The sequence below is a fragment of the Stegostoma tigrinum genome, chromosome 14 (assembly GCF_030684315.1).
Source record: "Stegostoma tigrinum isolate sSteTig4 chromosome 14, sSteTig4.hap1, whole genome shotgun sequence".
Classification (NCBI taxonomy): domain Eukaryota; kingdom Metazoa; phylum Chordata; class Chondrichthyes; order Orectolobiformes; family Stegostomatidae; genus Stegostoma; species Stegostoma tigrinum.
In genome coordinates, this window is record NC_081367.1 from 74,453,123 (window position 1) to 74,477,488 (window position 24,366).

Genomic DNA, 24,366 nt, shown 5'->3' on the forward strand with positions numbered 1-24,366 from the left:
ATAGAGGAAGGTCTAGGGGAGATGTCAGAAGTAGATTCTTCACACAGAGAGTGGTGGGCGTGTGAAATGTGCTGCCGGCAGTGGAAGTGGAGTCAGATACTTTAGGGACTTTTAAGCGAGTCTTGGATAGGCACATGGAGGATAGTAAAATGCAGGGTGTGCAGGGTAGATTAATCTTAGTAGGATAATAGGTTGGCACAATATCCTGGGCCAAAGGGCCTGTACTGTGCAGTTCTATGTTCTGTGCGATACCAGACCCACAGCAATGTGTTTGACTCTTAACTCCCTCTGGGCAATTGGGGATGGGCAGTAAGTGCTGCCTGGCCAGCAACACCCTCATCCCATGAATTAGTAAAGGAAAATAAAAAGGCCACAGCATGTGTAGTGTGGCCTTGTGCAGGAACGCCCCATGTGCCCCGGAACACCCCGAGCAGTAACTCCCAGAGCGCAGCATGGGCTGTGAGACTGGAGCAACACGTAGACTGTGAGTCCTGAAGCAGAGTGTGGGCCCGGAGCAGCGTGTGGGCCATGAGCCCAGAGCAGGGCGTGGGCTGAGCCCTGGGTGGAGATCAGTGTAGGGGGTCAATCCTTAATCCTTACCTAAGCACTTTCCTTTGAACACTGTAATGTGAGCCCCTTAATGTTTCCCTATGTTTAACTTAGTTTGAAGTCTGATAAAGCAACTACTTTTATTCCTCTGCTATATCGAGGAATTATACAGAGGTATTTGTACCCCACACGTCACTGTAAGAAGGCGGACACTGTAAAAGTTTTTCACTGTACTCCTACAATGGAGTACACATGTCAATGAAAAGGGTGTTGTTTCACCCTGCATTGTAAGCATTTATTTGTGAAAATTCATTTTGGTTGGAACACTGAAAAAGAGAGTTAATCTGGCATTCTGTGCAGAATGTATTGCAGGAAATTTTTGGCCTCAGTGCTTAAAGAGTTAGAGAAAGAACAGGAGTAGTTAGTAATAGCTAGCAAAAGAATGGCAGAGATTATTCCCCGAAAGCCTATAGTCCGACATACTCACTATAAGTCTGACATTAGCATGGCAGAAAAGTTCCAAATTAGAGCAGGATGCAGAAAAGCCCAGTCTGAGTTGTTTTTTGTCGGATCTGTTGAGAGTATGTTACTCACCTATCCCAAAACAAAGTCAGTGTTGTAAGGGAAGGAAGGACTGAGAGGAGAGACTTCAGTGGAGAATAGAATTGGATGTGGTGCACAGACAATGTTGAATCCCATTCCATCAGTTGTCGAATGGAATGTTAGGTTAAAGTAGGCTCCAAAACATTTTTGTACAATTTAACACCCTCTAAAAGCTTTAAGGTTACAGTGTTGGTTTTGTAACAGATCTTCCAACTCTTGCTTTACACTGTGAAGGGACTGACGATCAATATTGCCTGTAAGTACAAAGTAACTAGTGTGTGCTTTATTCATTTAGAGGATGGTATTTATTGCCTGTCCCTAATTGTCCAGAGTCAACCACATTGTTGTGGTTTATTTTAGCTAATCAAGTATTGTTGTGGGTCTGGAGTCAGACATAGGCCAGACTGAGTAAGGATGGAAGTTTCCTTCCTGAGAGGGCATTATGATTAGAATCCCTACAGTGTGGAAGCAGGCTATTTGGCTCATTAAGTCCACACTGAACCTCCTGCCCAGATCCAGAACCCTACCCTACCCCTGCAACCCAGATTCACCAGGGCAAATCCACCTAACCTACACATCCCCGGACATTGTGGGAAACTTAGCACGGCCAATCTGCCCTAATCTGCACATCTTCGTACTGAGGAGGGAATCCCACACAGACACGGGGGAGAATGTGCAAACCCCATACACGCAGTCACCTGTGGCTGGAATCCAACCTGTGTCCCTGGCACTGTGAGGTAGCAGTGCTAACCACTGAGCCACCGTGCTGCCCCTTGTTCACATTAGTGAACCAGATGGGCTTTTCCACTGACAATCAATTCATGGTCATCATTAGATGCTTAAGTCAAGATTTTTTTCTAAAAAGCCTGACTTCAGATTCCACCAAATGCCAAAGCAGGATTTAAGCACATGTCCCCAGAGAAATAGCCAGGTCTCTGGGCTATTCTGTTTGGGAACCCTGCAGCCCAATGGTATCAATGTGTATTTCACAAGCTTCAAAATCTCCCCTCCCCCCCACTGTATCCCAAAACCAGCCCAGCCCATCCCCACCTCCCTAACCTGTTCTTCCTCTCACCTATCCCCTCCTCCCACCTCAAGCCGCACCCCCATTTCCTACCGACCAACCTCATCCTGCGCCCTTGACCTGTCTGTCAGCCCCGGACTGACCTATCCCCTCCTTACCTCCCCACCTATACTCTCCTCTCCACCTATCTTCTTTTCTCTCCATCTTCGGTCCACCTGCCCCTCTCTCCCTATTTATTCCAGTTCCCTCTCCCCATCCCCCTCTCTGATGAAGGGTCTAGGCCCGAAACGTCAGCTTTTGTGCTCCTGAGATGCTACTTGGCCTGCTGTGTTCATCCAGCTTCACACTTTGTTATCTCTGGATGAATAGTCCAGCAATAATACCACGAGGCCAGCGCCTGCCCATATCACAGCCACAATTGTAAAAGAGAAAGAAAGACGCATTGCAAACACGAACACAGCATGAAACTCTCAATCGCGGGTTCAAGGCGATTGTGGTGAAACAATTTCAAACAGATTGATCCCAGTGTCAGTCCTGTGTGGATTTTGTACGGCAGGAGAGCAGAACGTGAGGCGTTATCATCAGAATGGCACCAGGACATTGCTCAGTGTATCCGCCATTGTGCTCCTTTCCCTGCAATCTCATTGCTGCGGGATGTACTGCAGCTACCACAGCCCTACTCTGCAGGAATAAACAGCCCATTGTGGCAGTGGGATTATTCCAACCTTGCCTGAACACACGCTGAGGAGCCAGCGTTCAATAAAACGTCTGCACTTCGCTTGCCCTACTTCCTGCAGCCATCTCTGAGGAAAAATGTCGAGTAAATGTTCTAAGCCATAACTTTTCCTGAATTGCAGTGTCAGCTATACACTCCTAAAAAACCTGACCATACCGTTCTCTAAGCAATGTGTTACAAACAGCTATAAATAGTTATGAACCACACACCAAACTGATTGCGGCATGTTTCTCTTAGCTTCTAGAATGTTCTGTTGCATAAGAGTTCTCAACAATAGTAAGCCGAATATTTCGAGTTTTGGCGGCTACAGTAATAGACGGACACAGTAACCCACAGGATGGTGCCCATGACATCAATTCACAGAGCGCTTTCTCTCTGTTCACTTGATTAGCTGAATAAGCTTTAGTTTCCATGTGTGATCAGAAATCTTGAAACGCTGAAGGTCAACAATGAAAGGACGGTGAAAAGGAGAATGCTTCCGAACTGCTATTATGATGGCCCTTAACATTCAGCACTTGAACTCTGAAGCTTGAAAAGCAAATCTAATCTCAGCTCAAGTTATTGCTCTGTCTCAGAGACAACTGCTTTCTCCCGAACAGTGACAAAGACCTGAAAAGTGCAGACTCTTTACGGTGTGATATGCTGAAGATTTCACACATAGAACATAGAACAGAGAACATAGAACATAGAACAGCACAGCGCAGTACAGGCCCTTCGGCCCACAATGTTGTGCCAAATTTTTACCCGAAACCTAAGGTCTATCTAATCTCCACGCCTACCTTATACTGTCATCCATATGCCTATCTAATAACTGCTTAAATGCCCCTAATGAGGCCGACTCCACTACCCTCTCCGGCAATGCATTCCACGTCCCGACCACTCTCTGAGTAAAGAATCTACCTCTGACGTCTCCCCTACATCTACCTCCACTCACTTTAAAACTATGCTCCTTCGTAATAGCTACCCCCACCCTAGGAAAAAGTCTCTGGCTATCCACTCTATCTATACCTCTGATCATTTTGTACACCTGTCAAGTCACCTCTCATCCTTCATCGTTCTAAAGAGAAAAGACCTAGCTCTCTCAATCTTTCCTCATAAGCCTTCCATCAATTCTAGGCAACATCCTGGTAAATCTCCTCTGCACCTTTTCCAACGCTTCCACATCTTTCCTGTATTGAGGCGACCAGAACTGGACACAATACTCCAGATGTGGCTGAACCAGGCTTTTGTACAGCTGGAGCATAATTTCACGGCTCTTGAACTCAATCACTTCACTATTGAAAGCTAACACACCGTACGCCTTCTTAACAACTCTATCCACCTGGGTGGCAGCTTTCAGGGAACTGTGAACATGAACCCCAAGATCCCTCTGCTCCTCCACACTGCCAAGAATCTTTCCATTAACCCGGTATTCTGCTTTCAAGTTTGTCCTTCCAAAATGAATCACCTCACACTTTTCAGTGTTAAACTCCATCTGCCACTTCTCAGCCCAGCTCTGCATCCTATCAATATCCCTATCCTATCCCTTTGTAACCTAGAACAGCCCTCCACAACGTCCACAACGCGACCCACCTTCGTATCGTCTGCAAACTTGCTAATCCACCCTTCCACTCCTACATCCAAATCATTTACTAAAATCACAAACAGAAGAGGACCCAGGACAGATCCTTGTGGTACACCACTCCTAACATATACAATCAAATGAATAAGAAATCATCTGCTCAGAAACAGAAAGCTTTCATTGAGTGCAGATATAGCCAGGTTTACATGTCCTCAGGCCTGAGGACATGGTCTCAGAATAAAGGGTGGCCAATTTAAGACCAAAAGGAGGAGGAACTTCTTCTCCCAGAGGGTTGGGAGTCTTTACAACTGCTTGCCTCAGGGGGATATACAAACTACTGTAGGAAGGATGTTGTGAATCTTGAAAGGCTTCAGAAAAGATTCACAAGGATTTTGCCAGGGTTGGAGGGTTTGAGCTACAGGGAGAGGCTAAATAAGCTGGGGCTATTTTCCCTGGAGAGTTGGAGGCTGAGGGGTGACCTTATAAGGGTTTACAAAATCAGAAGAGGCATGAATAAGATGAAAATCAAGGTCTTTTCCCCAAGGTAGGGGAATCCTAAACTAGAGGGCGTGGGTTTAAAGTAAGAGGGGGAAGATTTAAAAGGGACCTAAGGGGTAACTTTTTCACACAGAGGGTGGTGCGTGTGTGGAATGAGCTGCCAGAGGAAGTGGTGGGGCTGGTACAATTACAACATTTAAAAGGCATCTGGATGGGGACATGGATAGAAATGATCAACAGGGATATGAGCCAAATGCTGGCAAATGAGACAAAATTAATTTAGAATATCTGGTTGACATGTGCGCGTTGGACCGAAGGGTCTGTTTCCCTGCTGTACATCTCTATGACTGGATGACTCTAGCTGTAGGGCCAGAATGTTTGTGTATATTGAAGGCTGAGATACATAGATTCTTGATCTGTTGGGATATGGAGAAAGCCAGCAAAGCTGATGTGAGGATTATTGGATCACCCATGATCCTACCAAATGGCACAGCAGCATCAAGGAGCTGAAAGGCCTACTTCTGTTCCTATTCCTTATGGTATTATGGTCTTAAATAGGATTCTACTTGCCAACCAATCAGCACCCTGTTCTACATACAGTGTAAATTGTTGTTCCCTTTGGAATTTGGTATTCTTGTATCTGCCCTGATGAATACAAGGTGAACGTTTTTTTTTAACAGGGAAACTATTGAATAACTAGATATGAATGTCACTGACAATGAAGAACGATTATGACAGCTTTTAGCATACATGGTCCATAAAGCATACATTGTACCATAGAATGGAGAACAGTACAGGTCCTTCAGCCCACGATATTGTGCTGACCTATTATCCTACTCTAATATCAATATACCCTGCGTACCCCACATTTTACTATCCTCTCTGTGCTTATACAAGACTTGCCTGAAGTCTCGAAAGTATCTGACTCCACTACCACTGCCGGCAGCACATTCCACACGCCCACCACTCTCTGTGTGAAGAACCTACCTCTGACATCTCCCCTATACCTTCCTCCAGTCATCTTAAAATTATGCTCCCTTGTAATAGTCATTTCCGTCCTGGGAAAAAGTCTCTGGCTATCCTCTCTATCTATGCCTCTCATCATCTTGTACGTGTCTATGAAGTCACCTCTCATCCTACTTCGCTCCAATAAAAAAAGCCCTACGTCCCTCCACCTTTCCTCATAAGGCAAGCCCTCCAGTCCAGGCAGCATCCTGGTGAATCTCCTCTACACCCTCTCTAAGGCTTCCACATCTTTCCTATAATGTGGTGGCCAGAATGGAACACAATATTCCAAGTGGGGTCTAACCAGGGTTTCGTAGAGCTGCAGTGTAACCTCACGGCTCTTAAACTCAATTCCCCCGCGTGGATCCAGTCTATCAAACCATGGGGTGGTTTGCAGATGCAGGAAAGTGCAGCTTCCTTCAATAACTGATTATTTTTACTATTGTGCCATCTCGGTCTCACAGGTCCCTCAAAGTTACTCCGTATTGTTTTTACTGCGCCTATTATTACACTGAATTACACGCATTAGCTCAACCATTATTGCAGCTCTGAAATAAAAAGTACAATTTTTATTTCAATGGCTCTCTAATATGCTTCAAGTGACCTCAGTAAAATTGGGGTCTCGTTGCCTTGTGAGAAGGAATTGGTGTTAATGTAATGTCGCTATAACAGCTGCAATTGAAATCTTGTAAAAACAGCATCATCAGTGCTTTGAAATATTTCACAATAACCATAAGGCCATCAGGTGTAAGAGCAGAAGGAGGCCATTCAGCTTGTCAAATCTTCTCCAAAATTCAACACTACTTCCCTACCTTTTCCTAATAAACCTTGATTTCTTTCCTGACTGAAAATCTCAGCTTTGAATTTACATATTAGCCCAGCCTCACGAGCCATCTGCGATAAACAGTTCCACAGATTCACTCCCTTCTGTGAAAAGAAATTCCTCCTCATCTCTGTCTTCAGCAGTTGGCCCTTTACTCTGAGATTGTATCCTGAGGTCTTAGACTCTCCCACAAGGGGAAACAACATCTCCACACTGAACCTGGCAAGTGCCTAAGGATTGTGTACATTTCAGCAAGGTCACCTCTCACTACACTACACTCCGAGGAGTACAGGCCCAGCCTACTCAACCTCCTCTTATTGGACGTGGTGGGAAAATAGAAAGAAATGTGATTAAGATTATATCTGGAGAAAATAAGATGGATTGTGAATACTTGGAATTATTGAGGGAAAAAAGTACCAGCCTGCCCAAGAGAATATGAAGATGTAAGTGTACTAATTAGAGAGAGTGATTAACTTGGATGAGAATTGGAAACTCTAAAAGAGCCAGATTAAAAGATAAACTAACTAATTAGTCATACTTAGTATTGCAAGTATGAGGAGAATTGTTTGAGGATAATTGTCTTTCTCACTGCTGGTTGTGTGATTGTTAAACTTTCTGCTCAGGAGTGCTAGGGGCAGGATCATTGAATATTTCAAAGGTGTAGATTTTTGTTCGACAGGAGATATCTGAGTTTATCAGAGTAGATGAGGAATTTGAAACATAAACAGATCAGACATGAACTTTTTGAATGACACAGTGGGTTTGAGGGGATAATGGCCTCCTTCAGTTCTGAGGAAAGATCACTGGACCCAAGACATTAACTCTGATTTCTCTGCTGCCAGACCTGCTGAGTTTTTCCCAGCAATTTCTGTTTTTGGTTTGGCTCCTGGTTTGCTTGCAGTCCTCAACACTGGGAAAAGGACACAGTTTAAAAGGTCGAGGGAGAAAGATTAAATGTGGAACAGTGAGGAGGAGAGATAATGCAGACTGGGCAAGAACTGGACATGTATCTAGTCCCTATAATGGTTTGATGTGAGTTGTTTTGTTTTATTATTGTCATATGTACCTAGATACAGTGAAAAGTTTTGTTTTGTGCGCAGTACCGGCAGATCATACCGTACAAAGTGCATTAGGGTGGTAGAACAGAGTGAGAGATACAATGTTTACAGCTGTGGAGAAGGTGCACAGAGAGTGGTATTGACAATAAATTTAAAATTTGAGAGGAACAGATTAGTGCAGATAGAGAAATAGAGTTATAGAGATGTACAGAATGGAAACATTTCATTCAGTCCAACTCATCCATGCTGACTAGATATCCTAAATTAATCCAGTCCCATTTGGCAGCATTTGGCCCATTTCCCTCTAAACCCTTCCTATTCACATACCCATCCAGATGTCTTTTAAATGCTGTAACTGTACCAGCCCCCACCACTTCCTCTGGCAGCTCATTCCATACACACACCACCCTCTGTGTGAAAAAGTTGCCCCTTAGATCCCTTTCAACTCTTTCCCCTCTCACCTTAAACCTATGCCCCTCTAGTTTTGGACTCTCCCACCCTGGGGAAAAAGACCATGTCTATTTACCCTGTCCATGCCTGTCATTATAAGGTCACCCCTCAGCATCCAACACTCCAGGGAAAATAGCCCCAGCCTATTCAGCCTCTCCCTGTAGCTCAAACCCTCAACCCTGACGACATGCTTGTAAATCTTTTCCGAACCCGATCACAACCTAGATGCTGGAATCTGAACTGAAAACAACAAATGCTGGAGATCACAACAGGCCAGGCATGGACAGAAAGCCAGCTATTGTTTCGAGTCTAGATGACGCTTCATCAGTTGAAATTTGAGAGGTCCTTTCAGAAGAGTATTAACAGCGGGGAAGAAGCTGCTCTCAAATCTGTTGGTACGTTTGTATAAAATATCAGTTTGGCCATGATCCAACAAGAGTCCACACTGGGGCTATTGAAACGCTCCAACTGTAGAGTGTCAGGAATGCAGAAGAACATTAATCTCACCTCTGAAGGCTTGGTGATGCACTCTCCCCTTCCTGAACATTGAAGACCGTTCTCTCCTTCCATGCAGACGCTAGCTTTGACTGTCACGTTCACCCTCAGAGCTGGCATTGCTTTAGCAACTGAATCATTCACAAAGGCTGAGGAAAGAATGCAGAGAGAGCAAAAAAAATTCATTACAAACAAAATACTTTCCTCAATAACAATTTTAACAGATCTTGTTTAGATGTTGATGAATTACAATTAACTGGACCATCTGTGTCTTGAGACACCAGCTTATTCCAGATTTTTGATTCAAATTAATCATCAGCAGAATAATTACCAACCACTTTAAAAAAAACCAAAGTCAAAATGCTCCTAATATCCGAGCCTGTCAGTCTTTGGTCAGCCAATTCTGAACTGATGAATTTGTAATATGGAATAATTCTCAGTACGGTGTTCTTCAGAATATAGTGCAATCCTGTTTTGCTATCGATGTCTTTAATGGGTTAATAAAGGGACCTCAGCAGGAGTTAGAATATCGCGCAGTGCATTGATATTTGATGCTTCAGCAACCATGTACTGAATTTTTCTAACCTCCTCAGAATTGGCTGGCCATTGGGCAGTGGGGGGCTGTAAAATATGAAAGACTACAAAGGGCTGCTTTGCTTGTCTCTTTTATTAGGGTTTAGGGTAGAATGAGGAGGGGCCTGCCATTCAGGATGGGGGAGATTTGTGGGTCTCTTAAGAGTCTTCCCCCCTCTGTATTTTCCCTGATGGTCTCTCCTGAGGTTACCTGTCACTTTCCTTCACATGGGGCATGGGGGTTGGCAGGGAGGTTTGGGGGTGGGGGGCTGGTGGTTTGGCCTGTCTGTTTGGGCATACTGCTGTCCCCAAACAAAGCAGCCCCCATGCAGACACTGCCACCCATCTACTCTGTGCCAGATGGGCCTTGGGGCATCCCAGCCTATGGCCAGTTAGGGTTCGTTTTTGAAAGCGGCAGTTCTGGCAGAGCTCACCAACTTGGTGTTACTACAGAGCGTGAAGAGATGCTGATCATCGATGTTTTTGGAGGCATGCATTGTAACTCCAGGCAGTTAAAAATGCAGTTCACAATCCCTCAAACAGCCAAGGACTCTACCTAGCGAAGCGAGCGCTATCTCAGTGTCAAAATATATTTATTGTCTGTTGTCCTTCAGAAGGTGATGGTGAGCTGCCGTCTTGAACCACTGCAGTCCACCTGCTGTAGACCATTAGGGAGGGAATTCCAAGATTTTGCCCCAGTGACAATGAAAGAATGGAGATATAGTTCCAAGTCAGGATGGTGAGTGTCTTGCAGGGGAATTTGGATGTGGTGGTATTCCCATGTATCTGCTGTCCTTGTCTTTCTAGATGGAAGTGGTTGTGAGTTTGGAGGGCATCTTGTATATATAATGCACACTGGTGCTACTGAGTATCGGTGGTGGAGGGAGCGGATTATTGCAGATTTGGTGCTAATCTGAAGTGAAAGTTGCATGGGTATTCCTGGCACCCAATGGAACCCCAGAAGTAGATGAGATAATTTTAGATTCGCAATGTAAGCCATTTTTTTATGGATCCACCTACACAGAAATGCCCCTATCCCTTCTTCGACAGTTAACATTTCACTAAATATAGCTGTGTCTCACATCAGCATTTGGTGTCGCTTCATTTATCAGATAAGAACTCATACTTGAAATATAAACAAAAGAATGGGAATTAACAAATCAACAAAGTGTGGAGCTGGATGAACACAGCAGGCCAAGAAGCATCTCAGGAGCACAAAACCTGATGTTTCGGGCCACATAACATATGTTGGTGATTGCCTCACTAGGATACTGTAAGCTGAGAATTCAGACAACCATTAGATTATTGCAACAGCTGAGCCCCAGGGCAAATTATTGCTTGATTGACAGCCCTTGCTTTCTGATTTCTTCTGTCAATTGTTTGTTATTTATTGACACAAAGTAAAGAGACTTCAATTGTTGGCTTTTGTGCTCCTGAGATGCTGCTTGGCCTGCTGTGTTCATCCAGCTCCACACTTTATTATCCTAGACTTCAATTGTTTGCAGTTTCTGCTGTTGGTACTTTGAAAGGTCTGGACAAGTAACTTCTGTTGGTCTGTTGTAAAAACAAATTCTTTTTCTAACAAGTGGAAAGCTATTTGTCAATGATTAGGTTTTCAACATCTGTTTACACATGCTATTGTCACTACAGTGCCTATTGGTTCAAATACTGGCATAAAGTATGTCTGGGAGGATCAAAAGCTTGACATGGGGGTCTTGAGGAACCATAGAGGATGGTTGGGGTCATAGCCTGGCACAGGGGATGTGAAAAGCCATGGCTGGGTGGCATGGATGGAGCATTGGGAGTGCACGGCCATTGAGTAGCAAGGGATAGAGGCCGAACATTTTTCATTGTAACCAGGATCAGAGGCCCACTCTCACCTTTTAAACAATCTATTCCAGTGCCTGGTATCACTGTGTCTGCCTCTCATCCTCCCCCTGGGATGGCCAACCTGGCTGCAGCTCATGCCTCATACCTGTGCCGACCCTCACCTGGAATGCAGACCCTGCCTTACCTGGCATTTTCTCCTGAGGTGGGTGAGCCAACAAGAAACTACCCAACTCCCACTACTCGCTTCAAGGTTGGAAATGCGGGGCCATTATGCCCACATTGCTCGCAGCGATGGTAGCCCAGTGGGGTGTTTTGGTTTTATGAGTTAGGATGACAATAATTTAAAATCATTTAGTGAACCTCAAAAGAGTCATAACAAAGGAATAATTGTGATGGGCAAATAATTAACCTAAAACAAAAATCAGAAATTTCTGGAAAAGCTCAGGCGGTCTGGCGGTATCTGTGCAGAGAAATCTGAGTTAATGTGTTAGGACTTTTTTCCAGCAACTTCTGTTTTTGTTTCTGATTTACAGCATCTGCAGTTCTTTCGGTTTTTAATGTATTAACCTAATTGTGGTGCAGTGGCAGCATCCCTACCACTGGACTGGGAGTCCTGAGTTCAGGTCCCACCTGCTCCAGAAGTGTGTAATAATATATCTGAACAGGTTGATTAGAAAAACAGGTGAAATAGCCAAAAAAGGGAGAAAACGTGGCTTGAGGACAGTCCAGGGCAGGCTATGTCATCATGGATAACAAAGTGTGGAGCTGGATGAACACAGCAGGCCAAGCAGCATCTCAGGAGCACAAAAGCTGACGTTTCGGGCCTAGACCCTACATCAGAAATGCTTTTCTGATGAAGGGTCTCGGCCTGAAACGTCAGCTTTTGTGCTCCTAAGATGCTGCTTGGCCTGCTGTGTTCATCCAGCTTCATACTGTGTTATCTCGAATTCTCCAGCATCTGCAGTTCCCATTATCTATGTCATCATGGAGATGGGTGGCTTTAGGAAGATTTTTCAATTTTAATTTATCTGGGTGTTTGCTGAGACAATTTGCAGTTTCAGTTTGGAACTTGTGTGTCTAGCAGGTCACTAAGGGATCACTGAGGTAAATGATAGTCAGTTAGACCTCAATGAAGGCAAAGCAAAAAGTAAACTTCATCACTGAGGAACTGAGATACAGGCAAGGCTTCATCTCCGTTTATATTGTGCTTGGGAACAGAAGTTAGAAGATTCCCTTTTCTGAAACTAGGGAAAGAAGTCAAGAGATGGTGGCTCAGTGGCTAGCACTGCTGCCTCAAAGCTCCAGGAACACAGGTTCGATTCTACCCTCGGCCGACTATCTGTATGGAGTTTACGCACTTTCCCCATGGCTGCATGGGTTTCCTCCCACAGTCTACAGAAGTGCAGGCTCGGGTGGATTGGCCGTGGGAAATTGCTTATAGTATCCAGAGATGTGTAGATGAAGTGGGTTATAGGGGTATGGGTCTGGGTGGGATGCTCTGAGGGTCGGTGTGGGCTTGCTGGGCCGAAGGGCCTGTTTCCACACTGTAGGGATTCTACGAGGTTAAGTGAAAGATTAACTAATGAGAATAGCTGGAGCTGAGGGGAATGTTCCCAGAGGGCTGTGCCCTAATTATAGATGTACCCTGTAGAAATCTTATGAGAATTCCTGGGAGAAAGACGATGTAAATCTGCATGTATAACATGTATAACTATCAACTGTATCATTAATTTAAATAAAACTGGTGCAGGTGAGAGACCTGAAACAAATGCTGGAGAAACTCAACTGCTATAGCAGCACCTGTGCTGAGAGAAACAGAGACAATATTTCGAGACTTTGGTGACTAAAACAAGATGAACCAGGTGGACCTTATAGAATATGAGTTCCCTGATTGGGGTTGTTAATCTGGTCCAATCAGGGAGCACTGGCTGACAGATATAAACAGGAATGTCAGGGGGTCTGTTCACTCTTGGAGCTGGGTGACTTTGAGGTGGGATACCAGCCTCTGTGGAGTTATTTCAGAGACCAGTGTGACTCTTCATTTTCTGAAGAAACGTTCTAATGAACTCAAAAATTAACTCTATTTCTCTGTCCACAGATGCTGCCAGACCTGCTGAGTTTCTCCCACATTCACTGCGTTTGATAATTGAGCTTGTTTTAAGTCTTTTATAAGCAATAATATTTGTTTTTTATTAAAGGAGAGTGAAATCTTCCAGTATACTTTCATTGGTTAAAGTGGGGTATTCAGATGTCTTTTGAAATGGGAGCAGTTCCTAATTGAAGTGTAACGCAGCAGAGCAGAAAAACAATCAAGAAATTATTAAATCATCAGTGACAAAAAGTAACTCATGACCTAATTTCTAGCATCCATCCATCCATTATGTTCTCAGTATCTATTTTGGCTAAGACTATATAGATAGGAACTGCAGAAACAAGCAACTTTATTGAGGCCAAACGCTTTTCCATTAATAGTACTTGCTGTACTGCAGTTTCTTTTAAATATCACTGGGAGCAAAGTGATATTAGGATAGATTAGTGGGGCAGAAAGGAAACACCGAACATACTGGTAGGGCAGCCTACGTCTAATTAGTGCTTTGCTGGTTTCAAAGTCATTTTGTGGCATGTTATGTAGACATCTAAAGCAGCCAATAGGGCCCCTTGAATGTGTGAGGTTGGAGTCTAACCCTTTTTGACAAAGTGGTCATCCTACCAACTGGTCACGGGAGCGCTTCTGGTGCAGTGGAAGTGTCCCTCCCTCTGAGCCAGGATACCAGCGTTCAAGTCTCATCTGCTCCAGAGATGAGCCATAACATCTTTGAACAGATTGATTTGAAAATGTCTACATATTTCTCTATTTTTGTACCTAAGACGGTACTGTATGTGTGTATACACACTTATACACATTTCACTGTACTCCGGCACTCCTGTACTTGAGCACACATGACAATAAACCTAATCCTAATTCTAAATTGATTAGACTTTGAGCCTGCCCAACTTGTGATGTTTAAGAGGTAATGGGAACTGCAGATGCTGGAGAATCCAAGATAATAAAGTGTGACGCTGGATGAACACAGCAGGCCCAGCAGCATCTCAGGAGCACAAAAAGCTGACGACCCTCTGATGAAGGGTCTAGGCACGAAACGTCAGCTTTTGTGCTCCTGAGATGCTGCTTGGCCTGCTGTGTTCATCCAGCCTCACATTTTATTATCTTGTGATGTTTAAGTAGTCTCTACAACGGCCAAAGGTAAGTTGTTACGAATTTGAAATGAAACACTGTGCTCTGGAGGACTGGAAAATTGAAGTCAGTCCCAGTATGTGGATGGAATTGAAAATGGCCCGCTAACTCACTGACAGTGTGTTTACCCATCCGATAGAAGGCAGCTTGCTGATATAATGAGTAAACATTTGGAAGTTTAGCGACAATGAAGAACACTGCCTTCCCTCCAGGTCATGGTGGAAATGTAAAGTCTAATCCCTAGAAGTGCCCATGCAACTGAGGCACGCACAGAAAGCTATCCGACAGAACCAGCAGCATGAGTGCTGTGATGAAGAGTCATTGGACAACTTAGCTTTCTAGACCTCCCGTGGGCCTTATCCTGCCCAAGTCTTCTCAATTTGCTCCTGACTTCACATTTACTGTGTGCCATTCCCCGCCAAAGCAACTTAAAACCTCCCCAAAAGCATAAGCAAGCCTCCCAGTGAGGATGTTGGGCCCATTCCAGTTCAGGTGCAATCCCTTTAGCCACACAATCATTTTTCATTCCTTTGCTAAGTAAGATTACATAGAATTACAAACAGATTGATCATTCCTTTGGTGTTTTATTATCGCTGTATGCTGTCACAAGATAGAACATAGAACATAGAACAGTACAGCACAGAACAGGCCCTTCAGCCCACAATGTTGTGCCGACCATTGATCCTCATGTATGCACCATCAAATTTCTGTGACCATATGCACGTCCAGCAGTCTCTTAAATGTCCCCAATGACCTTGCTTCCACAACTGCTGCTGGCAACGCATTCCATGCTCTCACAACTCTCTGTGTAAAGAACCCGCCTCTGACATCCCCTCTATACTTTCCACCAACCAGCTTAAAACTATGACCCCTCGTGTTAGCCATTTCTGCCCTGGGAAATAGTCTCTGGCTATCAACTCTATCTATGCCTCTCATTATCTTGTATACCTCAATTAGGTCTCCTCTCCTCCTCCTTTTCTCCAATGAAGAGTCTGAGCTCAGTCAACCTCTCTTCATAAGATAAGCCCTCCAGTCCAGGCAGCATCCTGGTAAACCTCCTCTGAACCCTCTCCAAAGCATCCACATCTTTCCTATAATAGGGCGCCCAGAACTGGACGCAGTATTCCAAGTGCGGTCTAACCAAAGTTTTATAGAGCTGCAACAAGATCTCACGACTCTTAAACTCAATCCCCCTGTTAATGAAAGCCAAAACACCATATGCTTTCTTAACAACCCTGTCCACTTGGGTTGCCATTTTAAGGGATCCATGTATCTGCACACCAAGATCCCTCTGTTCCTCCACGCTGCCAAGAATCCTATCCTTAATCCTGTACTCAGCTTTCAAATTCGACCTTCCAAAATGCATCACCTCGCATTTATCCAGGTTGAACTCCATCTGCCACCTCTCAGCCCATCTCTGCATCCTGTCAATGTCCCGCTGCAGCCTACAACAGCCCCCTATACTGTCAACGACACCTCCAACCTTCGTGTCCTCTGCAAACTTGCTGACCCATCCTTCAATCCCCTCATCCAAGTCATTAATAAAAATTACAAACAGTAGAGGCCCAAGAACAGAGCCCTGTGGAACACCACTCACCACTGACTTCCAGGCAGAATTTTTTCCTTCTACTACCACTCGCTGTCTTCTGTTGGCCAGCCAATTCTGTAACCAGACAGCTAAGTTCCCCGGTATCCCATTCCTCTTGACCTTCTGAATGAGCCTACCATGGGGAACCGTATCAAATGCCTTGCTGAAGTCCATATACACCACATCCGCAGCTCGACCCTCATCAACTTTTCTAGTCACATCCTCAAAGAACTTGATAAGGTTTGTGAGGCATGACCTGCCTCTCACAAAGCCGTGTTGACTGCATTTAATCAAGCCATGCTCTTCCAGATGGTCATAAATCCAGTCCCTCAGAATCCTTTCTAACACCTTGCAGACGACAGACGTGAGACTTACTGGTCTGTAATTGCCGGGGATTTCCCTATTTCCTTTCTTGAGGAGAGGGATTACATTTGCCTCTCTCCAGACCTCAGGTATGACTCCAGTGGAGAGCGAGGATGCAAAGATCTTCGCAAGTGGCGAGGCAATTGCATTTCTAGTTTCCCAAAGCAGCCGAGGACAAATCTGGTCCGGGCCTGGCGACTTGTCAATCTTAATGTTCGACAAGATTTTCAGCACATCAGCTTCCTCTATCTCTATCCATTCCAGCATGCACACCTGCTCTTCAAAGGTTTCATTCACTACAAAGTTCGTTTCTTTCGTAAAGACAGAAGCAAAAAACTCATTTAGGGCTTCCCCTACCTCCTCAGACTCCACACACAAGTTCCCTATGCTATCCCTGATCGGCCCTACTCTTTCTTTGACCATTCTCTTATTCCTCACATAAGTGTAAAATGCCTTTGTGTTCTCCCTAATTCGTTCTGCCAAGCCTTTCTCGTGCCCCCTCCTGGCTCTCCTCAGACCATTTTTGAGCTCATTCCTCGCCTGCGTGTAATCCTCTCTAGCTGAGCTTGACCCTAGCTTCCTCCACCTTATGTAAGCTACCTTCTTCCTTTTGACGAGAAGCTCCACCGCTCTCGTCATCCAAGGTTCCTTTATCTTACCCCTTCTTGCCTGTCTCAGAGGGACATATTTGCTCATCACTCGCAACAACTGTTCCTTAAACTGTCTCCACATGTCTGTAGTGCGCTTACCATGGAACAATTGCTCCCAGTCCATGCTTCTTAACTCATGTCTAATCGCGTCATAGTTTCCTCTTCCCCAATTAAATATCCTCCCATTTTGCCTAATCCTCTCCTTCTCCATAGCTATGTAGAATGTGAAGCAGTTATGGTCACTATCACCAAAATGCTCTCCCACCACAAGATCTGATACCTGCCCCGGCTCATTTCCGAGCACAAAGTCTAGAATGGCCTCTCTCCTCGTCGGCCTGTCAACGTACTGAGTTAGGAAACCCTCCTGAACACACCTTACAAAAACAGCTTCATTCAAATCTTCTGCTCGAAGGAGGTTCCAATCAATATTGGGAAAGTTAAAGTCACCCATTAGATAGTTTATTATTTCAGTTTAAGGGGTTATTAGCTATAGTGAGCTGGTAAACCAGCACTGATTATTTATTTAAATTAGCAAAAGTGCTATAGATGCTCAAAATCGAATCAAAACCAAAATTGCTCATTGTCTGGTATCTGCAAATGGGACAGTCGTCAAATATTAGTGATGAACTTCACCCATATAACTTCTCAGGAATGTTCAATACACCCACTGGCTCCATCCAGACAGTTGGATGATACTTGTGTGTCAAGGTAGCCTAAGTTAACATTTCAGATGTTCTTATAGTCACTGAGATCTCAGCCTTGCTCAGTGTCAGATCTGGGCTGGTATTTAATGGGGTGGTAGCTGGGCAGTCAATAACAGCCTGCGGCCACTTCTTTTTGGGACTGGTCGTAACACTGGGGGCTACCAAGGGACTTAGCAGGTCAGTGACACTCATCCCCAGACACCCCACTCCCTAAAAACTCAAGGTGACCCCAGGATGCCCGCTCCTGACCAACTTCGTCCTCAAGAACATTCACTGAGTGCCAGACATCGTTCCATCAGGCTCCCAAACATGGCTTGCTGGGAGAAAGAGGTTTTTGTTTGGGGCCAATCCCACTCATCTGTCTGCTCAGTCAAAATAGAAACAAAAAAATGATTTGGTGATTGAAATTGGACCTTGGCTTGGGATGATAAAAGGCTGTGTTGCATTTTTCACTCAAACCACACTTGGTTCTCAAAAAGAAACTGCACGCACTTGCGCATTCCCGCACATTTGATGAGGGTCGAGCTGTGGATGTGGTGTATATGGACTTCAGTAAGGCATTTGATAAGGTTCCCCATGGAAGGCTCATTCAGAAGGTCAGGAGGAATGGGATACAGGGGAACTTAGCTGCTTGGATACAGAATTGGCTGGCCAACAGAAGACAGCGAGTGGTAGTAGAAGGAAAATATTCTGCCTGGAAGTCAGTGGTGAGTGGGGTTCCACAGGGCTCTGTCCTTGGGCCTCTACTGTTTGTAATTTTTATTAATGACTTGGACGAGGGAATTGAAGGATGGGTCAGCAAGTTTGCAGACGACACAAAGGTCGGAGGTGTCGTTGACAGTGTAGAGGGCTGTTGTAGGCTGCAGCGGGACATTGACAGGATGCAGAAATGGGCTGAGAGGTGGCAGATGGAGTTCAACCTGGATAAATGCGAGGTGATGCATTTTGGAAGGTCGAATTTGAAAGCTGAGTACAGGATTAAGGATAGGATTCTTGGCAGCGTGGAGGAACAGAGGGATCTTGGTGTGCAGATACATAGATCCCTTAAAATGGCCACCCAAGTGGACAGGGTTGTTAAGAAAGCATATGGTGTTTTGGCTTTCATTAACAGGGGGATTGAGTTTAAGAGTCGTGAGATCTTGTTGCAGCTCTCTAAAACTTTGGTTAGACCGCACTTGGAATACTGCGTCCAGTTCTGGGCGCCCTATTATAGGAAAGATGTGGATGCTTTGGAGAGGGTTCAGAGGAGGTTTACCAGGATGCTGCCTGGACTGGAGGGCTTATCTTATGAAGAGAGGTTGACTGAGCTCGGTCTCTTTTCATTGGAGAAAAGGAGGAGGAGAGGTGACTTAATTGAGGTATACAAGATAATGAGAGGCATAGATAGAGTTGATAGCCAGAGACTATTTCCCAGGGCAGAAATGGCTAGCACGAGGGGTCATAGTTTTAAGCTGGTTGGTGGAAAGTATAGAGGGGATGTCAGAGGCAGGTTCTTTACGCAGAGAGTTGTGAGAGCATGGAATGCGTTGCCAGCAGCAGTTGTGGAAGCAAGGTCATTGGGGTCATTTAAGAGACTGCTGGACATGCATATGGCCACAGAAATTTGAGGGTGCATACATGAGGATCAATGGTCGGCACAACATTGTGGGCTGAAGGGCCTGTTCTGTGCTGTACTGTTCTATGTTCTATGTTCTATGTTCTATTTCTACTCTAACTCCCAAATTCCTTCTCAACTACAGGATAGAAATTAGTATCTAACCTGCTGCAGGATTCTACTTGGTGGCTGAGGAGAGATTTTCTATTTAGGTTTTAGCTGAGATGGATCAGCACTTGGTCACTGCAAGCGATGGATCAAGTGCAGATAATTGGGGGACCAGTGTAGTTTGGTGTCTGCTGGCTGGTGAGGCCACTTCCAGAGAATGGTGTACAGTTCTATAGGAAGCAATTCATTAAATTGGAGAGGGCTCAGAAAAGATCTACCAGGATATGGCCAGGGCTGGATGGCTTAAGTTATAAGGAGAGGCTAGCTAGGGCTAGGGCTTTTCTCACTGGAGTGTGAGAGGTTGAGAGGGTGACATTATAGAGGTTTATAAAATCATGAGGGGCATAGATAAGGTGAATAGAAAAAAGGTATTCTTCCTAAGGTGGGGGAATTCAAAACGAGGGGGCATTTTTTTAAGTTGAGAAGGGAAAGATTTAAAAGGTACATGAGGGGCAAAGTCTTCACAAAAGGGTGGCTCATGTATGGAAGGTTTTGTTCTTAGAAAAAATGCAAACCAGATTTCCAATGGAGGTGGGCAAGGGTACAGTAGTTATCCTGGGATCACCAGTAGCTATCCCGTGGTTACTGCACAAAAGGGTTCAGACAATTCATTGATACAGACAAAGTAATCTGTCTCTTGAAAGGTGTTTAACAATAAGTCCCAGGTTAGAGGCCAATTCTCATCATTGTAGACTTTGTAGGCAGTTGTTCTCCTTGGGTGGTCCCCAGAGAACTGTCTTCATTGAGGAATTGTCATTGGGCAGATGGAAAATGGACCAGAAGATGGTGAGGAAGGTCCAGGTATAAATTGCCCTCCTACCTTGGCTTGAGAGCCACGTTAACAAGAATGGAGCATTAAACACTGACAGCCAGTCTGTCCTCTGGCATCAATGATCCATCCTCAGTCGTCATGGTTACCCTTTCTTTATCTAATTAATGGGTCCTATCTAAACTGCTGCTTTTAATAGACTTAATAAACCATCAGAACATTACTAATGAATTGTCGACTGTCTATTTTAGGTAGGTTGTGATAACAAACCCTGTAAAATCAACAGTGATGCTGTGTCACAGACCGCCCATCTATTTGACCACAAGCTCTGCTCATGATCATGGAGTTTTCAGCATGGGGCTTCAAATGAAAGGACAGGCCTAGTCCTGACCCTCAGCTCTTTGGGCACATGGAGCAGGATATGCCACAAGGCAGTGGGATTTACAGAGTCAGATTTGCTTCCTTCTCTTTACTTTGCTGCTGTGCTCTGCCTCACCATTAAGATGTACGGACTCAAACTTTGACACAGTTTGGTGAACAAGTTGTATCCAGCTCCTCTCAGTCAGCAGGGTCAATGCATCTGCATTTCACGGAGTTTCAGAGTATCTCTGCAGCGTTTTCTATGCTCTTCCCTGGAGCACTGGTATTTGAGAGTCAGGAAAGCAAATTTATAACAGCACTGCTTTAATAGACTGATAGAATCACAGAACGCCAGTCTGTAGGTACAGCAGGTGATTAGGAAGGCAAATGGAACTTTGGCATTTATTGCTAAAGGAATAGAATGTACAAGTAGGGCCTGAAGAATGGCCCTGGCCTGAAACATCAACTTTCCTGCTCCTCTGGCGCTGCCTGGCCTGCTGTGTTCCTCCAACTCCACACTGTAACACATGCTTGCTTTATTTTCTACATATTATTGGATCCTTTAAGTGGAAATCGCTCTCCAATCATGTGCCTAACGTTTGCAAATTTCCTGGATGGCTGCCTGGAACTCAGTGAAACTGCATGAGGTCGACCTGTCTCTTGCGGTCGTCTCCCTCTGGGATATTCCTTCAGTTAGTTAACATCAGTGTTCTTTCTCAATATTGAGATCAGTGTGAATGATCTTGAGATAACTTCATTTGTCACAGGAAATTCAATTTTTTTTTCTCCAGTGACAGAAAAACACAGGACATTCCTCAAATCATTGTTAGCATACACTAAGTTGCGAAGAGACTGACCTGAAGGATAGCTCTCTAACGAATGGCCTCTCTCTACCTTATCCAGAAAGGTATCATACAGAATTCTACCTCACTGGTACAGATCTTGAAGATCGGGCTTTCTTGTGGCCCAGTGGTAGCGTCCCTATCCCTGGACTGAGAGGCTTTGGTTGAGATCCTACATGCTCCAGTGGTGTTCAATAACAACTCTGAGCTGGTTGACTACAAAAAAATTGATCTTGAAGTTCAAGAAAAGCACTTTAATCAGGAACAGAAAGTATCAGATTCAAAGTCCTGCTCCATATTTTTCCCTTTATAAGCCCAGATTCCCACTGCAATTGTGGAAATTTCTAAAAAATAAATTCATAAGTCCTACCACCAAACGCACTATTATTTTTAAATCTGAGATAGATTTTCTTTTGTTTACAAAGGCCAAAGGCAGGGATATGGAGTTAGGTTGCAGATCTGCCATGATCTCATTGAATGGTGGAACAGGTTGGAGGGGCTGAATGGCCTCCTCTTGTTCCAATTTCTGATTTTTGAATGGAACAAAAGTGTGAGGTTACGCATTTTGGTCAGAAGAACAGAGGTGTAGTAAATGATGGAAAGCTTCAGAAATCTGAAGCACAAAGGGACTAGCGAGTCCTAGCTCAGGATTCTTTTTAGGTTGACTTGTACGTTCAGCTGGCAGTTAAGAAGGCAAATGCAACAGTAGCATTCATTTCAAGAGGGCTAGAAATCAAGAGCAGGAAAGAATTGCTGAGGCTGAGGCTGCATAAGGCTCTGGTCAGGCCACGTTTGGGATATTGTGAGCGATTTTGGGCCCTGTATCTAAGGAAGGATGTGCGGATGTTGGAAGGAGTCCTGAGGAGTTTTACAACAATGATCCCAGGAACTGACGGGCTTGTTATCTGGGGAGCAGTCGAGGACTCTGGTTCTGTACTTGATGGAGTTTAGAAGATGAGGTGTGATCTGATCGAAACCTTTAGACTATTGAGAGGCCTGGATAGAGTAGACATGGATAAGATGTTTTCACTAGTAGGTGAGACTAGGACCTGAGGGCACAGCCTCAGAATGAAGGGATGAGCCTTTAGAACCGAGATGAAGGGAAATTTCTTCAGCCAAAGCATTGTGAATCTGTGGAACTCATTGCTGCAGAGGGCTGTGGAGACCAAGTCATTGAGTGTGGATAGGTTCTTGATTGGTAAAGGAATTAACAGTTACACGGAGAAGGCAGGAGAATGAGGCTGAGAAACACATCAACCATGATCAAATGGTAGCACAGGCCTGAAGGACTGAATGGCCTCATTCTGCTCCTATATCTTATGGTCTTCTGGTTGTGTTGGTAGTTTTTGGAGATGGCTAAGGCCTCTCATATGAATGATTGATTCGGATGAATGGAGAGAGATTGGTGGTAAGGTATTCTTTGGGATAGTGAAAAGTAGGCAAGAGGATCTGTCAAAGCTGCCAAAAAAACTCAGAATACAAATTCAGAAGAGGCTCACTTAAAGAATTCCAAAGCATCGAATGTTTTTCTATCAAGTTGAATATTTGATCTAAGAAGTACCATTACCTACAGAGACAGACTATTTTATTTGGTGCTATCTTAGCTCCCAGGGCTTACCCACAGTGTGTACTATGAGTTAGCATGGAAGGGTAAGGGCAAAGGGTTGAGTGGGGCAAAAGGGTAACATGATTTAGCATAAAATTAGTATAGGGGCTATGAAAGATCAGGGTGGTGGGTAGAGAACTGTAGATAACAAAGTGTGGAGCTGGATGATCACAGCAGGCCCAGCAGCATCTCAGGAGCACAAAAGCTGACCCTTCATCAGAAAAGGGGGATGGGGAGAGGGTTCTGAAATAAACAGGGAGAGAGGGGGAGGTGGACTGAAGATAGACAGAGGAGAAGGTAGGTGGAGAGGAGAGTATGGGTGGGGAGACAGGGAGGGGATAGGTCAGTCCGGGTGGTCAAGGGGGTGGGATGAGGTTAGTAGGTAGGAAATGGGGGTGCGGTTTGAGGTGGGAGGAAGGCATAGGTGAGAGGAAGAACTGGTTAGGGAGGCAGGGACGAGTAGAGAACTGTAAACTGGAATGTTGGGATTTAATGGCCTTTTCCAGTTGGATGGAAGGGCATAAGGTGATCTGTGAGGTATCAAGGCAATGGGAGATGGTAGAAGTGGGTAAGATGTGCGTAGACATGGAAAGCATGAGGATGCATTGAGCTGTCATGGGTGGTAGTATGGAGAGTGTGGGGAGGGCTAGCAGAGTCATGAGCAGTGAGGGCTACAGGGATGTTTTTGACTTAAATTTCTTATATTAACCCTTAGCACAGGGCTGACCCAGGCTTGCACCACACCTACAGCCAGCAGTGTGTGGTAGTCAGTGACTGACTAAACATGTAGCAGCTGTTGGAGGGCTCACTGGGCTATCACAGGCTCCATTCCATTCCGGAAAATGTACAGCCCAGAGCTGACTTGCGTTTTCAACATCTGCAGCATCTCGCGCTCGAGTGAAATGATTTTTAACCAGTTAGTTAATCACTTCTCCACACCAACTCATATAGTACATGCTGCAGATAAACCTCAGGAACTAAGATATTACCAAATAACATTGTGTGTTACAGAAACGCTGCAGTGTGGAAGCAGGCCATTTGGCCCATTGAGTCTACTCTGACCCTCTGATAGGCATCCCACCCAGATTATCCCTGTAAACCCTGTATTTCCTGCGATCAAACCACCTAACCTGCACAACTTTGGACTGTGGGAGGAACCTGGAGGAAACCCCACACAGATACACAAGCCGAACACAGACAGTCATGGTCAGTGCTGGAATTGAACCTGGGTCCCTGGCACTGTGAGGCAGCAGTGCTAACCACTGAGCCACCGTGCTGCCCC

The 24,366-nt window shown here is 44.8% G+C and overlaps 1 protein-coding gene across 3 annotated transcripts in view; it reads right to left on the reverse strand.

Moving 5' to 3' along the window:
* Positions 1-24,366, reverse strand: part of dner (delta/notch-like EGF repeat containing) — a 282,574-nt gene that overhangs the window by 109,025 nt on the left and 149,183 nt on the right. For all 3 annotated transcript variants that reach the window (XM_059651234.1, XM_059651233.1, XM_059651235.1), the window contains exon 5: positions 8,815-8,951. In XM_059651234.1, coding sequence (XP_059507217.1) covers positions 8,815-8,951 — 137 coding nt within the window. The remainder of the gene's footprint in view (positions 1-8,814; positions 8,952-24,366) is intronic.